Source organism: Chaetodon auriga, chromosome 10 (assembly GCF_051107435.1).
Source record: "Chaetodon auriga isolate fChaAug3 chromosome 10, fChaAug3.hap1, whole genome shotgun sequence".
In the NCBI taxonomy this organism is placed as follows: Eukaryota; Metazoa; Chordata; class Actinopteri; order Chaetodontiformes; family Chaetodontidae; genus Chaetodon; species Chaetodon auriga.
This window is the reverse complement of record NC_135083.1, coordinates 13,372,807-13,390,804: the sequence shown is the minus strand read 5'-3', so window position 1 is coordinate 13,390,804 and position 17,998 is coordinate 13,372,807. Positions and strand designations below refer to the sequence as shown.

Here is a 17,998-nt window from a genome sequence, read left to right as displayed (position 1 = left end):
CGGAGTTCGCCAGGATTGCATGCTGTGCGTTTCTGAGCGTGTTCCCCTTTATTGTCGACAATAAAGTATTTTGCTCCTCGGACTTCTGATCCCTGCAGATCTTTATTTGGACACCTTCAAGAAGATTTTTTCTGAAACAATTGGACAGCTGAGTTTTAGTGTTTTTGGCCTTTGTGGTTTGTGCATTTGGCCTTCACATTCCACGACACTGGTTTGGTACTTGATACAGAACTGGCCTTTTACTACAGTTGGCCTGGGGACGAGTTTCTGCTCCTCTACTAAAAACTAAAATACAGGAATTAAAAATAGGACAAAAAGTATTTTTATAATCGTTCAAAAACGTGTGTTTGCAGAAGTTGAAGTTATTCCAGGTCACAGTGACTCATGTTCCTACTCAAGAAATAGAAGTAGTGGGCTATTCCTTTTCACCTCTGGTGTATTATTTGCCTCTTGACCTGAATCTCATTTAAGTGGACACTAAAACCAGCTGCTGAAAACGCAGACTGAAAGGCTACAGAGGGTAGGATCCAAGGGCCAACATGCTTGCTTTTGCACAAAGTCTGAAAATCACAATTTCCACGCCTTTTCCACGCCTGACCCTAGTACACATATTGAAATCTGCTTTTCTGCATTTCTTCACCAAATCCTAAACCCCACCGGGTTAGTTGGATGACTTGGCACTGGTGCAGTGGAATTTTCTATTTCTAGCAAAAAAATATCTCCTGAGTAAAACTGATCATTTAGGGGCTGAAGAGGAGGCTTGCAGGGCACGGTACCCCTAAGGTAAAGCCAGACAGAACACAAGAGCACACAGCCAGTGTGGAGTGTGGAGCACATCGCAGTGCTGGGAAGAGCGACTCCAATCACTACCGCTGTTCCTGGCTGAATTTCCCTGGCTGACGTCAGCTGACTGCCTCGGCTCTCCGCTCTCTCCGCTCCTCCGGACACAGCGCCGCGTAAAAATGCTGCTCTCTGTGCCGCCAAGGACAGGAATCAACCCATACAACGGCTACACCGGCAAAAACAGCAAGAGGGTGAGTGAGCCTACTTCTGCCCTCTCTTTCCCAGCGTCTGACCGTCTCTCGACGCGGTGTTTGTTCGAGCTCTGCCTCCTCAGTTAAAAAGCTGCTCGGCTGTTTAAGCTGCAGTGTCCTTGAAAAGTGGATCACAGGCGACGTTTTAAACTCTCTTGCTTGCGGTGACAAACCTTTGCTGTGGGCTTTTTTTTTCGCCTTGCTGTGACACTGTGGCGAACTAGCACGGGGCCCGTTACATTGTTGCCTGTAGATTACCACAGTTTGCTTTCGTTTTTTCCGACACGGTCGCTGTTCTCTTCCTACACCCAGCCCGCACACAGAGTACGGCTTACAAATGTGCCGGGGATGCTCGCAAGGCTCCGAACAAGCTTCTTTTTTTCTCTCTTTATAAGGTTAATTCGACTTTCATGTGAATTCGCGAGGTTTCAATCGGCTGCATCTTCGCTTAGGTAATGTTTTCATTGAATAAACCACAAGTTAGTAAAGTTTTTTTTTCTCTTTTACGCGTCCCGATATGCCCCACCCCTTCAGTCTTACTAATGATGACTGAGAGGTTTGCATGGCACTGCGAGAAAGAGGAAAGTTAAGGATCCCATGCAGGAAGCCTAATATATGTGTAATATATGTGACTAAATGTGCAGATCAGTTCTAGATCGGTGGCTGAAGAGCTGGAACAATATATGAGGTCTGATATTGATTAGTTTGTGTTCTCACGTGAATAATTCATGAGGTGACATTGTTATCTGTTTCCAGCCACTTCTTTTCTGAGCAGATTAGTTAGATTTTTCATGGGACAGCTAGAAATCCTTGGTTAAAGCAAACTGTTTGTCATGTCAAAGACCTGGACCATTTTGAGTGCTGATTAATGAGGAAATGGTTAAACTCTTAAGCTTTCAAGCCAAAATGTGTCTTAAAACTGTTGCGGCTGAAGCGTGACTGGAATGCCGTATGAAATATGTTGATGCCTCTGACTCTCAGCATTTCTTGAACAGCATTTGGACAAAGCTGAAATCAAATACCTCCCTGCTTCCCCATGTTATTCCCTTCCCTGCCTCAAGGCTGGCAGGAATTCAGATAGCTCAGTTTAATGACCTGGAATTCCTGGAATCCTGGATTCAGACAATGTGTGCATTTCAAGAGGGGCTCTACAAACTCAAAAACCTTTTCCTTGAAAGAGGACAAGCATCCTTTTTTTTTTCTTTGCACATTTTGGATTGTTAGAGCGCCAAAGTCACACAGAGGGAAGACTTGTAAACCCAGCATCAAGTGGTAACCCCTGGTCTGTGTCTTTTACTACAGGGAAAAAGGGCGGAGAGAAGAAAGGATTAAGAGCCCCCCCCCCCCCCCCCCCCCCCCCCCACACACACACACGCTTTTCTCTGCTTTCGATTAACTCCTCCTGTCTTTTTTTTTCCTCCCCTGTGTGTTTCACATACCTTGATTTCTAGTCTGTCAGTGGTTCAGTTCACATGGAGAGGAGAGCCTGAACATTCTTCCTAACCGGTGAATCCCTTGTCCTAAGAGTTCACTTTCTGACTTTCTGCTCTCTACAGGGTGCTCGATACCTGTTGAAAACAGACTTTTTGTAACCGTCTCTTAAGATTTTTTTTTTTTTTTTTAATGAAACTGGGTTGAATCAGGAGAAGGAGAACAACGAGGAGGAGTCTCACCTTTTAGCCACAGGACCCAAGGATTTTTATCACTTTTACTTATTTGGCTCTGTGCACCTTGCTGACCTTGCTGTCTTTTTTGCGTGCAGCTGCAGAAATATAATACAAAGACATTGTGTGTGTAGCGCTATGATCTTTTCCACGGTGCCTTTTAAAGTTTCTTTAGCCAAGCAGGTAGGACTCCACATTTAAGCTTTTTCTCTCTTGTTCAAGATCAAATGTGTCATTAAACATATACTTGTTGCAGAGCTTAAATGATAACAATTTTGGCAATATAGAGATTATGATTTTGACTTAATGCTACTGTATGGCAATGAGAAGTACCATTCTGTTGATAGTGACATAAAAAAAATACTAATTATTTTGGAACTAATTCAAATAATTCTTTTTAAAATCAAATTCTTTATCTTGGGACTTTGTAGGCAACTACATACTAACAGGGTAAGAAAGATAATTACATGAAAGAACTAAAGGGAACTACCTTAACACAATTTTGTAAGATTGTTTCAACATCCTCATTATCAGTTGCACAAAAGGTGTGTGTTGCCAGAGAGATGTGACATGCGAGCGTCACACAATCAGACTCATGTCTTTGCTATTACTAAAGATTTGGCACTCGTCGTTCTCTCTCACTTGGAAAAAGTCCTTGAGTCACCTGCGCTCCCTACAGACATCACCTCTGCTCCCTCCAACTGTAATCACCTCATCAGTCTTCAGCTGCTGCCTGGAGCACACTCCCTATCCCTGCATCACGGTGTAGGCCACTTACTGTCCTTAGATAATAAATAAAAATAAGGCAAGTAGCTGATATATCTTTCTGCAACTATAACTGCTTACTCTGTGATAGTAATGGGGATGTGAGGAGTGGCTAGAAGCAATTGAGCGTCAGTTGGGCAGGATAGGATAAATTAAAACAAGTGCCTCATGTTTTTATATCCATTTTTGTATGTCGGTTTAAAATCTTAATGTTGTATGTGCACAGGAGGACTTCCTATATTTATCAGGGTTGATCTTGTCTTGTCGAGAACGCTGGTTCCCACAGAACTGCGATGCCTCAAAGAATGTAAATCAATTTAATGATGACATCTTGAACTCTAATCTTAAACCCAAACCATGTCCCTCATGACCCCTGTCCACTTCAAGGAGAGAAACACAAACATGTGTGCATTGCAGAGGAACGTGAAGAATGCTCAGGAGATGACAGTGTGATGCATGTCAGGAACAGTGTAAAAATATGTGGGCGGCTGAGTAACAAGTAGGAAGGAAATCAGCAACATGCCAGGAGGTCAGGTTTTGAGCGCAGACTAACTGAGAGGATAGGCAACCTCACAAGCTGAAAAAATGAGAACTGATTCCCAAACTTGCACATTTTAAACTCTTGTCATACTTTCTGACCTTTTTAACTGCATGTCTGTTATCATCATACACATTTGCTTGTGTTTGTACCAGCACATTAGGCATTACCTTACAGCGGTGGCAAAACACCTGGAGCTGGTATTGGGGCAGATGGGGAGTAGGTGTGGATCTGATTCAATGCCAGCCTTTCCTCAGAAGGAGCCTAGCAGAGCGGTCTTAATGAGACACTACCTTCTGACTTGAGAGCACATGAGAGGGATTAGCACTTTCCGCTAACAAGCTCAGATCCCAATTAGACAGGCCTCACTAGCTAGGCTCGGGCTCGGACTCGGTCTCCCGTCAGATCCTATCTCCCCAGGCCTCTGCAGGTGCATCCCTCCTGATAGTCTGCGCAGGCTGCCTACAGTGAAGGCAAGGGAAAGCACAGGAAGAGGCTGTGATTGTGGAAAAACAAACAGTGTACTATTGATGCTAAAGAAGAGAGGGAGATTAGAGAAGAGGGCCAAGATGAATGGGCCCTGTGAGTCACTGTGAATTTCTCAGCTTGACTAAACAGGGAGTCTGAAGACCGATTCCTTTGGAAACAGTTTGGAAAACATAAGGCAGTTTGGTAGCGTGGATATAATAAAGCTTGCAGAAGAATCACTGGAGATGAATGTTGCTGTATTACACATATATACAGGTTACAGGCAATAGATATCAGTATGCACTTTCCCCGTATTCAGGGTTTAGCCGTCAGGTAAAAATTGCTTTGTATTAGGGAATACTGCATTCATGTTTCACACATGCATCCTGATACATGCATCTTTAATAATATGTAAATTTTCCTTGCTATCCTTACTAGACAGATGGTTTGAAGTAGGCTACTACATGGCTTTACATCCAGGTTTGATGTTAATTTGGTCTATGTAGAGTGAGCACAATGAAAGAACTTGTATTGTATAAAGGCTTCACAAACCGGAAACACGGTCAGTTTGACTAGAGAAAAAGTTTCAACTATAACATGGAGTTATATTAAAGATGTTATAGATTCCATGTCTGAAAGGGGCGTAGAGTTTGATCAGTTTAATCTTATCCAAGAGTGATTAACTTTACGTTGAACACCGTTTGATAGGTGTCAAGAACGTAAACTACCGTTCGACCTGAAGAAAACGTTTCATTTGCGCATCTCAACGTAAGGCTACAGTGTTTTGAAAACTAGCTAATGCTAACAGTTACCTCCAATGGCCGGACATCCAGCTAGCTAGCTAAATGTTAGCTTCGGCTTTCACAGCTCAGGAACAACTTGTCGTGAGTTAATATTGTATGACACGTCGCCAAAATTACACAGAAGCTATTTAGCAAACATTCTTCTTCAGTCTTAATTTGATGCAGCTTTACCCTGTTTCCATGCAACAGATTTGGGGCGTTGTTGTCGTGGAACTTCTGAGCTGACTGACATGACATGTGGCCAATAACAAAGCGCTTAGGACGGACTCTTTTAGTGGATTGGTTATGGTTTGTTGAAACAGACCCGATTGGTTGACTTCGTTCTTCCCACCCAGGCATGTTTGTCTGGTACGAACTTTGTTTTCCTCTCTGTCCCAAATCTTTCACACGTTATGTCATCCAGAACAGATGTAAATCTTTGATTCCCAGAATTTAGTTTTGTAACATAGAAGACATTAAAGTGCAAGCATTGTGAGTATGAGACAAACATTCATACTTTAGTTTTAAGCGTTCATGTCCTGTTCTTCACTTTTCAAACTGCAGTTTGAACGGTAAAAACTGGCTTTAAAACGTTCAAATCTTTGTTTTAATGCTGTGAAATGTGATGTTCCCTCATAGCTTTGTATTTCTGGAATCAGAATAAATCTTAAAGTACAGCTGGTTAAAACAGATCCACGGCAGAGAGCAAGAGAAGTCATAATTAGCTTGATTCCAGCACTCTTTTGACAACTCCCTCTCTGTTAATAAGCTGGTGCTCCAGTGCTGACCTTGTGGTGTCCAACAAGCCATCCCATTGTTCCCTGGGGCCAGGCCTGCTGACCCTAACTAATCAAACAGTTCCTCCTCCACCAGCACTGAGGGGAAGGCATTACCAGCTGACATTTTACTTCCATGCAATTTGATTTAGTTTATTCCAGACCATGGTCCATAGTATTAAAAGATTTTTTTTATTTAATGCAAACATTGGAAATCTTATAAAATTGTTATGCTGCACATACATTTAAGATTCCCTGTCCCTGCCTGAACATACCATGGCACCAATAACATGCTTATTGCATACATGGTTAGCAGATTGTCTGCGTACCAATACTTTCATACTTTGATTGTGGCAAAGATATGTGACCATAATGCTTATATTCTCTTAATAGGTCACTTTACCCTAATCTAAAAAGAAAAAAGAAAAAAAAAAATACTGGTATTTGGCCATTGAGATAGTTTAGGTTTTGAGTTTTGTGCCACCACCCCAAAGACAATAGTGGTGAATGGAATTTGTTATTGCTGCTCAAAGCACTGAAAAATTCAATTTGAAAAAGCCAATATAAGTTTCTCTCCAGAAACAATGTCCTGGTTACTGTGAAAAAACCACAGATCTCCCTGTGAACAGTTTTGATTGGAACTATGTCAAATACTCCCAATGAAAACTGTTCGCAAAAACACTTCCAGCTTCAGCCCACAACATAAAAGCCTTGCTCTCAGCAGCGTGGAGCTCTGCCACTTAAATTCCAGAAAGATTTAATATTATACACTTTGTTTTTACATTCATAAACGGGCTCAGCTGCCATCTCAAGATAAGCAAAGCGTAGCGCCTATGTATGCTACAAATGTTTGTAGTTTACATTCCTGCAAAAAGGCAGTTCTATACTATTGAGAAGTAGGTCAGTTTGAATGGAACACTTAAATATATAATAATAAAGGTAAGATCTCAGCATTTACAGTCAAAACAACAGGTTTACTGTGCTTCGTAGATGACCTGTGATGGAGCTCTGTGATAATTAGTGTGCCATGTGCATTCGATATACATACACAGCGCTCAAGCAATGATTCTGTGTCCCACCCTTCACTAATGCATTTAAAATACATTTACTAAATAGAGTAAGGTCAGCATCGCTACAGGACAATTTGAAATGTCTCGCACACACATTTTGTCTGAAACATTTGCATTGAAGTGAGTGAATAAATAACATCTAGTAGTCTATAAAGATAGTCAATCTTACAACATTAAAGACTGGATCATACTGAATATTCCAAAATATTGCCAGCCTCCCTCTACTTTTGTGCAGACTCACAGTCAACATTGACTTGTGGGACAACCATTCATTTATCTCCTGCCCAAGCAGTGTGTACTGTATTGCTGCTGGCTGCTTGTAGAGGAGTTTGATTAATTTTCACAGTAAATCTTTGCAGTATCTGCAGTACCTTGTAGCTGATGTTTATGATTCCCATCACTGCTGAACTAGGACACATTCAGAGCCTGTAGTACATTGCCTTACACATCACATGCAAAGCTATTTTACATGACCTTTTAATATGAACGTGTGCACATTCTGCTTGCGGTACATGTTAATGATGCATATAAACTGTGTCACATTAATATTTGTATTATATCACTTATTTGCGCTATAAATATAATAATGTTAATATATTGGATAGGAATTGGAGGTCCTTGATATACATCTTTTACATTTTCCATCTCATCTCACCTGACTGGTCGGGTCAGACAGAGCAGCTAAATTACCATTGTTATCCTGACTCTGACCCCATTTGGATACTTTTGGCACCATATCATTTGGTTAACCAGCCACCGGTTGGTCAGCCACCGTTGTCCATTTTCTTGCTTACTGTGTAGAAGTATCTGCTTTGTGTATGACTGCACCATCCCAAACCTGACTGTGGCCTCTGTTTGTTCTGCAGCAGACGTATGTGTCCCCCTCCAACCATCAGATGGCTCCTCCAAGCCCCAACAACAACAACAATAGCAACTCCACCAGCACCTCCATCAGCAATGGCAGCAGCAGCAGTGGGGGAGAGCAGCTGAGCAAAACCAACCTGTACATCCGTGGCCTCCACCCAGGGACCACAGACCAGGATCTGGTCAAACTCTGTCAGCCGTAAGTTGCCCAAAAAAACTGTTGCTCTAACCTCTACATGTGCACCCAGTAAATCTCTCTCTCTTCCCGCTGCGCCCATGAAACAGATTGCTGTTGCAGAGTAGATTAAGATAGAACAGAGTGATGGGTGCATGGATAGATGGGCAATGACTGGCTGGCTGAATGCACAAAGGACTGCATGATTATATACTTGCATGACTTCCTTACACTTGAGGTGCACGTGCACACTAAAGCACACCTTAGCAGGTACTTCTGATTGAAGAAAAAGGCCACATTTTCTCTCAGACGTTTTCAAGGCCCATCATTTAGTGGCCTTGTGGAAAAACCAACAATCATTTGGGCAGCAAACTAAGACCTTTCAGTTTGGCACAGCTAAGCACAGACTTTCCAACAACTAGGTACAGAATGTTTAGTCTCCCTCTCTGACGCTAATTCTTTCTGTATGTCTCCTCCTGCTCCTTCTTCGACTTTCAGCCTTCTATGAGTTATCGCTCTTTGTGCCTTAGTCTTGTAGATTGTCATCATACAGTTTGATGACGATGAGACTCTGCTATCATAAGTCAAAGTCATACTCTGCACTATAAATACCACACAATGTTGCTCATCATTGTGAGTTCGAGTCTTTGAAAGCTCTGTTGTGGGCAGCATGTAGTCAGAGATCAAACAACAGCATCATCCAATCCATCTGATATGTTTGTTAGGCCTTCAGTGGAAGACATCAAAACAAGTAGGGTTGAGATGAATGATCTGGGTTCACTTAATTGAATTCTGAAGCCTGGTGATGAGTACCAGAAGAGTAGACGAGAGGGGTGAGAGAAAGAGGAAAGGGGGCTAGAGAGGTTGAATAAGGGAGAGCGGGAGGGATAAGCTTGCTATTTTACAGCTGTCTGGGAGATATGGCTCACATGAGGCTGCCCAACCCTACAGGAAACGGCGAGCCCAGGGGAAAGGGAAAGACAAACAAGGGCAATGGCATGGGGGGGGGGGTTGGTTGGAGAGAATCAGAGGGGGAGGAGTGAATGGAGTTCAGGGTTTGTGTGTCAGGTGGTGTTCTGTGGGGGTAGTTCTCATATTTCTGCTTTTACAGAGCAGATAAAATCACTGCATGAAATTTGCCTTTTAGCAGAGCACATTAAGGCCAATGTAACTCTCAGTTAAGATAGACTGAGAGAAGATACTGTATGCAATAATAGTTAATAGAGGAAATGCTTGTAGATAAGGATGTAAAACAGTAGGAAAGACAAGTCATGGAGGGAATTTGGCTTTGCTGAACTCAAGTTTGAACAGTAAATGTGTGCATAGTGTTAGGACACAACCCCTCCCCCACGCTGAGAGTTGTTGCATGCATGCTCTGAGATGTACTGTGTTGGGAGTGAGGGATGAGAGGAGGGGATGGGGGTTGGTTGTCCATCTCCGGCCCCTGCAGTTGTCTCTCTGGGTGCCTCGTTGCCGCTCTGGTTCTTGCCCCAGTCCGTCTCTGGTGGTTGACCATGGATGGACATTGGGCAGGACTATGCTGTGCTCTCTCACACATGGCTGAGTCTCTAGCCCCTCTTTTCGCTCTACATCATGTAGTCAGAGTTCTTGAGCGCAATTAAGTGAACGGGTATCTCAACTGTGCAAGCAGGGGACTGCAGCAAGCCCAGCTCGCGGCTTAAGTGTTCCTCATAATGTGAGGTCCAAGACTGGATTTCTTCGTACCCACAGTAATAATGCATGTGAATATATAGGAAAACAATGTTGGCATATCCATCCAGTCCAGTTGGTGGTATCTTATCATGCAGAAATCATAAATGCATCATGAAATAGTAATGTCATATAGGAAGTCAAATGCATAATACAAAAGAACCTCAGTTAACCAACACTGGATGGATTCAGTTTACAGAGAATTTGAGAGACGTAAGTAAAATGTGAACATACAGTGTATTTAATACTTCAATATTTATATTCCAAACATGTAGTAATGTCATCTACTGCTGTAGCGTCCAATTCAATAATTTAAGATAGTCGAATACTCCCCTAAATGTTCACCTGTGACCTTAAGCCACCTTGGTAAAGGAATAAAGATTTATTTCTCTTTCTCTAGAGTGAAAGTAATTTTAAATTAACTTAAAAGAAACAACTCAATTTCCAAGTTGGAGTAATCCAACAGATCAACTGTCTGATTACAGTTTCAGCGGCTTGTCGCTCAAGCCTTATTGATATCGTATATTTTGAAAGTGGACTTCTCTAGCCTGGATGATATGTGGCAGTGGTGCAGTGTCACTGGATGAAAGCTGGATTGAGTTCTGAGGGGCACTAAGACCCAGTGGAGGGTTGAGCCAGAGGGTTGCTGCCTAGAGGGAAGCTGGTTAGTAGAATGAGAGTATGGCTGGAAGCCAGCCTTGGACAGGACAGCCAAGGAGAGGCATATCAGATTACACTGCATGCACATGCCTGGAGAGATGGGAACCGATAGACCCTCTGCTGCACAGAAGCATTTTCCCGAGCTGGGTGTTATCCTCTGCATCTGCAATATCAATAGCCGGCCAGCAAGAGAGATGATGCAGGATTTTTATATTGATAGAACACTGTGAAGTAATCTGAAATAGCAGCAGAGACACTGATTTTTGCTGTATTGTCACATTATGTTGGATTCCCCTTGAGTTATGATCCCTATTGACATCTGTGTGTGAGCTGGGATGAATAAGATATGGGAAATCTATAGTTCCTTGTAACATGCAGAAACCCATGGGACGTTACTCTTATTCCATTCAATTTATGTCCCACCCTCTCTGGAAAGATTTCTCTCATGCACATCATTATTATCAGATTGTGTAATTCAGTGTCATTGCATTGGATCTGTCAGGTGAATTAGAATTCAGTCATCATGGACCGCAGTCTCTTAGGGTGTGTTAGGTTTAGTGAAACATCACATTGCCTCAGCAGTGTTGCAATGCTAATATTGAATGTAAACAAGTCATTATTTTCAGTACACAGTGCAAGGACAATCCTTGAGTGTAAACCTCACTGTTTTTCAGATACGGGAAAATCGTGTCCACCAAGGCCATCCTGGACAAGACGACCAACAAGTGCAAAGGTGAGGTGTGAAGGCACCAGCTGCTTGAGAGCAGCTGTTGAGCGGAGGTTGAAATGCCACTTCATACAGAGGTGGAAAAGCAAGCTCATGTCAGTGCGTCAGGAGCTTCAATGGGAGAAGGTCCTATTGTATGAAAACTAAAATTACAGACAGGTTATTTGTAACTTCAGGGTCAGTAAAACCAGAATTTAACGGTCTGGGTAACACATTTTGTCTGAATGAGAAGAATTTTAGCATAATAAGTACTTGCCAAAGTAATATTTAGATTGTTCATCCACATTTAAATGTATTTTGTTATGACAATCAGTTTTGCTGGAAAAATGACTGGTGGAGAAATCAACTGGTTGTTGCAGCTCTAATTATTATTGTACATCCTGGTTGTATACCTTGCAACTCTGAGGTCAGTGTGAATCTGAAATCAGAAAACAGGAAATCCCTAATATTTTTATGTGGCTACAAATTTCTTTTAACCACCTTTTATGGCAGAGGAAAACAGGGAACAGGGAAAACAATTCATTTTCCACGCGTGGAGACTATGTTCTGTTTTCCCTGATCGCACCCATCCAGTTCACAGAGCTGCTGCTCTATTAATTAATGCCCTGAGTAGCTAATGTATTCATTAACACCATACCTTGTCAGCTGATGATTGTTTCACTGCCTATCAACAACAAAGTGGTGAAATAACACCACAAGCACGACACTACACCGTTTCTCTCCTCTGATTGAATGCGTGGAAAGTTACAGATTGAAGTTATAGAACAGTATTGATAAGATCTATTCAAGAACGTTCTTTGCTCTCAGCTGCCAAGTGTTTACTCTGTGCTAAGCTTCACGTTATACCTTCCATACAGGTGTGTATTATGCGACATAATATAGGCATCGTTGTATGACTCCACATCTGTCCTCCATGGTGAAGCACAGTCCAAACATAGCTGGCTGTCTCCTCAGATCCAAACCCCGTTACTGTGCGTGCTTCATGAGTTCAGATTACATGCATGTGTGCATAGAGTCCTGCGGTATGCGTAACTCATTGTCATAACTTGTATGTCTTGCCGTATGTCTCTGCAGGGTATGGCTTTGTTGACTTTGACAGTCCAGCCTCGGCTCAGAAGGCAGTGACGGCCCTGAAGGCGGGTGGAGTGCAGGCTCAGATGGCCAAGGTAACATGTCAATATTTGGTGGGTTTCTTTCTTAAAACGTGGTGTCAGCGTCACTCACATTGTTGGTCAGAGTTAAATTCTCAGGACAATGAAAGAAAAAAAAAACCTTTTCATACATTTTGATAGTGACTCAGCAAAAAGTTAAAAGATGAATTATTAATTACAAATTAAATGGTGAATTATTAACCTTGCAGCAGAAAGGTTGTTCCTTGGTCTCTGCTGTTTCCTCTGAATTGCTCTTTTAAAAGCTGTCTCGAGAGCTTTCTCCCCGTGTTTTTTGTTATTATAGGAGCCATGGTTCAGGACCCTAAGTCAATTAAGCCTCAGTTTGTGTGTGCGTGCACGCGTGTGTTTTGCTGGGCGGTGCTCTGCATGCACATGTGGGTGTGTGCTTAAATCTGTGTATTTATGGGTATTAATGCACTGTAGAATATGTGTGTGCACAAACAAGAGGGCGCGGATGCACACAGGTACATGTGTGTGCACATGTGTGTGTGTTGTGCTTCATAGTGGTGACGGTGTTGAGGGAGTGTGTCCCAGGGCCTGCTCTCTGAGCTTCATGTACAAAGGACCTGTCTGTTCTCCCTGGTGGCATCTGACTCAGTGTCTGAGCAGCTCCCCAGTCAGCAGGGCCCTGTGCCCAGCCACCCTCCCTGTCAACACACACACGCACACACACACACACACACACACACACACACACACTTGACAATCACACATGCACTTCACCAGCCTTGCCTCAACCGGATTATGACACACACTCGCAAGCACGCACACGCACACCACCAACACCCTGGGAAAGCTGATCTCTCGTTAAGCTGGATCACTGACATTCATACGGCTCTTCGCTCACAGAATAACTTGATTCCACTCACCCCTTCACTCCGGGTTTACAACAAGACTTAATGTTTGCGTCAGATTTCTCTCTGACTCATTCTGACTCATTCGTGGTTGAAACCCGCAGCAGGTCTCCTCTGCTCGCTCTCATGGGTTCGAGCTCCGTCTGCAGCTTGTGCTGCTGTGAAGGAGGCAGAGGAAGAGGGAGGCGAAGGAGAAATCACCTTCAGCACAGGTCACAACGATTACACATGCATTATTCATGGGATGGAAATTAATTCACACCGCATTTACAGGTTTTTAATCACATCTGCACTCTGAGATAATGAATATGCATAATGGTTAGAGGGGGATTCAGATTGGTTATCTTACAAGATGCTGTTGGTCAAATGAAATTTGTTTGAGTAGGAGGCAAAAAAGGGGAAAAAGCCTACAGAATACTTCAAAGCATAAAAGTAAACTGTGGCACTTTAAGAGTTTCTTTCTGGTTGTTTTCTAAAAATTTCAAATTCAGATTTGGAAAAGCTGTATAATGTGTCTGATTTATGCAAGCCAACAGAGCCGGCCCCTGTGCCTGCATTCAAGGTCGGGATTACCACACGGATCTAACTGCTTGAATGCAAGCGACATATTATTACCATGACCTAGGAAACAGGATGATAATGTTTGCCTTGTGGGGAGATGATAGTGCAATGCTTTAGATGTTCTGCAGATTATTTCCAAAGGTCTCTGTCCAGAGCATCTTTACTGTGATTCCCCACCCAGCAAGAGCACGGTACCATTTAAGATCATCCATGGATGGAGAGCCACTTGAAATGTAATTATGCTTTGATATCACATTACCTGGATCCTGTGCTTTCATCCTCTTAAGAGGCCAGTCTCACACAATGGGCCTGTCTTCTACCCTTGTGGTAATAACACATGAGAGAGGAGTGTGAAGACAAAAAGGAGGGAGTCGGATGAATAAAAGCATAAGAGGCAGATATAGAGTCAAAGTGAGAGAGAAGTTCAGCTGAAGTCCAGCCAGGAGATTATCTCCACCGTCACTGAATATTTCCCCTCAGCTGTGGAGCTCGCTTTCTCACACAAGGCCAAGATGAAATCCGTGTTTTTTTAAAACTGTCTAACGTCCTGCACCTGCTACCCATCCAAACATCAGACGTCTCACACACTTCCTGTTAAACATTATATAGATTCCCTCACACTATTGCTGACAGCTTTTGCACGGTTCTTGATTTTTGGAGAGCTGCTGACATCGTGGTTGTGATTCCGCTACAAGAAAACAAAGAGCTTTGTCTGCTCCCCGTCCTCCTCCTTTAATCCTCTCTTGGCTTGTGTCTGTTCAGCAACAGGAGCAGGACCCCACCAATCTATACATCTCCAACCTGCCCCTGTCCATGGATGAGCAGGAGCTGGAGAACATGCTGAAGCCCTTCAGCCAGGCCATTTCCACACGCATCCTCCGCGATGCCAACGGGACCAGCCGAGGAGTGGGCTTTGCCAGGTATAAGCGTTGGTTATTCAGTCACGTGTATTGGGAAGGATGGTTTAAGTGGATTAGTGATGGTGAAGCCTTAAGTGCTTTGAAGAAAACATCCAGCCTGGCAGAGGAAAATGTGAAAATTAGAGCAGTCAGTGCAAAAGTTACAGATAAAGTGTAGTTCTTCAGCATTAATCATGGTGAGTGAGCCCTCTGGTGGCCAGTGCAGGCAGAAGCTCTGCAACGCGCAGCGCGATACCTCATACCTGCTACAGTTTAACACAATGTTTTTAATGAACACTTAACTTTTTCAAATAGGATGGAGTCAACAGAAAAATGTGAAGCCATCATCCAACATTTCAATGGAAAATATATCAAGACTCCACCTGGAGTTCCAGGTGAGTTTTCTGTCTTTGAGATGGCATCTTGTTTTTGAATGTAGCATCTTCAAAAATGTCCCATGACACCATATTTTCTGGCCGGTCCAGTGCCGTCAGAGCCCTTGTTGTGTAAATTTGCTGATGGAGGCCAGAAGAAGCGTCAGAGCCAAGGAAAATATCTGCAGAACGGCCGACCCTGGACGAGAGATGGGGAGACTGTGAGTTTCTGATCATTCCTCACGTCCTCATATACCTGTGAAGACGATATGTGATACATTGATCAGCCTCAGAACGACATAACGAGTGCTTTGGGGTTTTTTTTTTTCTCCAGGGAGGAATGACCCTTACCTATGACCCCACCACGGCCTTACAGAACGGGTCAGTACTCCTAGTCTGACAAATCCTTTGTATCCCCAGAGGGGGTGCGATCGTCTTGTGGCGACTCAAACCTGTGTCTCTTCCTGCAGGTTCTATTCCTCTCCCTACAGCATCGCCCCCAACCGGATGATCGGGCCGACCTCCCTCTCCCCGTACATGCATTCACCTGTGTCCACCTACCAGGTAGCTTCAGACCCTCAGAGCTGGGGTGAAAAACATGAAACTGCGAAACGCTGGTTGCTTTAAATCTAAAAACAACACAGTTAACTTTACGGGGACTTGCTTGTCTCTTTTCTGCTTTGATAGAGCCTTTTGTATATTGTGTAACCTTATCTTTGAACATGTGTGCCTTTCTTGTTCCTGCAGGTACACAATCCATCCTGGTTACATCACCAGTCATACATCATGCCGCCCACAGTGAGTATCTTGAATTTTTAAGCTGCTGGCCTTCCTTCCTGTTTTTGTTTCAGGAGAAGCGTTTTAATATTCTGCTGCCTTCACGTTAGCCTGTCTGACTAACAGCCTCTTTGTCCCGATGGCAGGTGCTAACATTGCTGTATGTTTTTTTTGCAGGGAGCAGTCCTGACGCCAGGAATGGACCACTCCATGTCCATCCAGCCGACCTCGATGATGGGACCCCTGACACAGCAGCTCAGCCACCTCTCTATGGGCAGCAGTGGCACAGTCAGTAGAGAATTTGGCATTCAGCTGTCACTGACTGCATTTACCAACTTTCAAGACGATGGTTGAATGAATGAGAGTCATGTCATTATAAATGTCATTGCGTTGTGAGGCTGCATGTAAACGGAATAATAGTGGAGTATTCATCTTCATTAGACATGTAAACAGCTTAGTAGGAATAGTGTCTTTTTCAGAACAAGGGCAAAAACCAGAATATTTTAAACACAGCCGGTGATATTTAATAGCTACACTCAGCAAAGTGGCAGCAGAAAAATGCTTAAACTCAGACATGCAAAAGTCACGGGAGGTGATGTCAGTAAACTCCAAAAAGCACACTTGTGTATACAAAGCCAGCCAGTCTGCGATTGTGTCATCCTCTCATTAATTCACTGCATTTAAGGATCTGCTAAATCCTCATGATGGAGATAATTAGACTTTTGGGGGAAAATTGGGTAAAAGTTTGAGATTTGAGTGGGATGTTCTTCTTAAGTTGCAGCTCCCTGTTATAATTTAGGCTATTAAACATAGGTCTCATTTCACGTATAAATCTTGTGCAGTGCATCCTTATATGACACTGTTATTGCAAATGTTGCTGTCATGCCTGATGCACTCCTCGTCTCTGTTCTCCTGCAGTATATGCCTGCAAACACATCTATGCAGGGGACCTACATCCCCCAGTACACCCAAGTGCCTGCCACCAACATCTCAGTTGAGGTACTGACCTCTGTTTTCTCTCACTAGAACAGTTTAACATGAAAGCATGAAACAATCTCTCGTGATTTAATATTTGCTGCCTCCCTCTCAGGAAAGTGCCGTCCAACAACCCGTTGCCATAGAGACACCCACAGAACACACAACCTACTCCTACCAGCATAACAAGTGAAGAGGCGGCACAGGTGGGTTTTGATCATGGCTGTGCTTGTTTTGTGTCTCTGCACGTGCGTCCATTGAGATGCAGAAACTTTTATTGTGCCGCTGCGGTGTCGCTGCACAGGGCGGCGGCGCAGCAGTCGCTCTCGTTTCTAATTGGCTGGTCTTGTCGCCTTGTGTCAGATCTTCCTCTGGCGCCGGAGTGACTCTCAAGGGGCCCGAGTGCTGAAACTCGGCACGGTGACTCTGCACGTAAGGCTCCAGACACTCTGGAGGAACACGGACTGTTACACAGAAAGGACTAAAAAAAAAAAAAAAAAAGGAAAAAAAAAAAAAGATATTTTCTACAAACTCATATTTTAAAACAGACTCTTTTACTCCAAGCAAGCAGGGCTGGAGGGGGGCAGGCGACGGGAGTGGAAGAACAGAACGAGGAGCGTCTATTTTGATAACGGTCGAGAAAAAGGTCTCACACACACACACACACACACACACACACACACACACACACACTACACTCGTTTAAAAGGTTTTTCGAACGCTATTCATATTCTTGATACAATACTACTCCGGGGAGTGAGAATGAAACCAGGAAAAGAACATTTCAACACCATGTTTCATTTTGAGTCATGTTTTGTTTTGACCTTTTGTAAAATATGCTGATTTTATGTCACTTTTTTTTGTTTTTTTGTCTGATACTTTCAGGCTTTGAACCTGCCTTTTTGTACATAATTCTTTGTTTTGGTGTTTCTAGCTTCATGTGTCCTCGTTTGACTGATTGGTGCAAATATTCAAATACAGAAGGCTAAAAAAAAAAAAGTCATTCAAAAAGACGATGACTCATACTTTTGACAGATATGGTGCTGACTTGGATTAGCGTCTCTTGAAGTGGCAGCCAGTATATCAGGTGTGAAACCTCACCTGAAGTGGTTAATCGCTTCTTTTTTGGCACTTGACTCTCAAATAACCTGTA

The 17,998-nt window shown here is 43.2% G+C and overlaps 1 protein-coding gene across 2 annotated transcripts; it reads left to right on the top strand.

Moving 5' to 3' along the window:
• Positions 1-908: 908 nt before the first annotated feature.
• On the top strand, positions 909-17,341 carry LOC143326894 (RNA-binding motif, single-stranded-interacting protein 2-like). 2 transcript variants are annotated; one of them, XM_076740930.1, is made up of 14 exons: positions 909-1,034; positions 7,964-8,160; positions 11,181-11,239; positions 12,308-12,399; positions 14,583-14,740; positions 15,035-15,114; positions 15,205-15,314; positions 15,428-15,474; positions 15,564-15,657; positions 15,841-15,891; positions 16,048-16,158; positions 16,789-16,869; positions 16,961-17,051; positions 17,209-17,341. In XM_076740930.1, exons 1-13 carry the CDS (start codon positions 963-965, stop codon positions 17,036-17,038), a joined length of 1,230 nt encoding a protein of 409 aa, XP_076597045.1. In that variant the 5' UTR covers positions 909-962; the 3' UTR covers positions 17,039-17,051; positions 17,209-17,341. The 2 variants fall into 2 exon arrangements, with proteins under 2 accessions (XP_076597045.1, XP_076597046.1); XM_076740931.1 differs by lacking the exon at positions 909-1,034 and adding an exon at positions 2,814-2,881.
• The last annotated feature ends 657 nt before the right edge of the window (positions 17,342-17,998 follow it).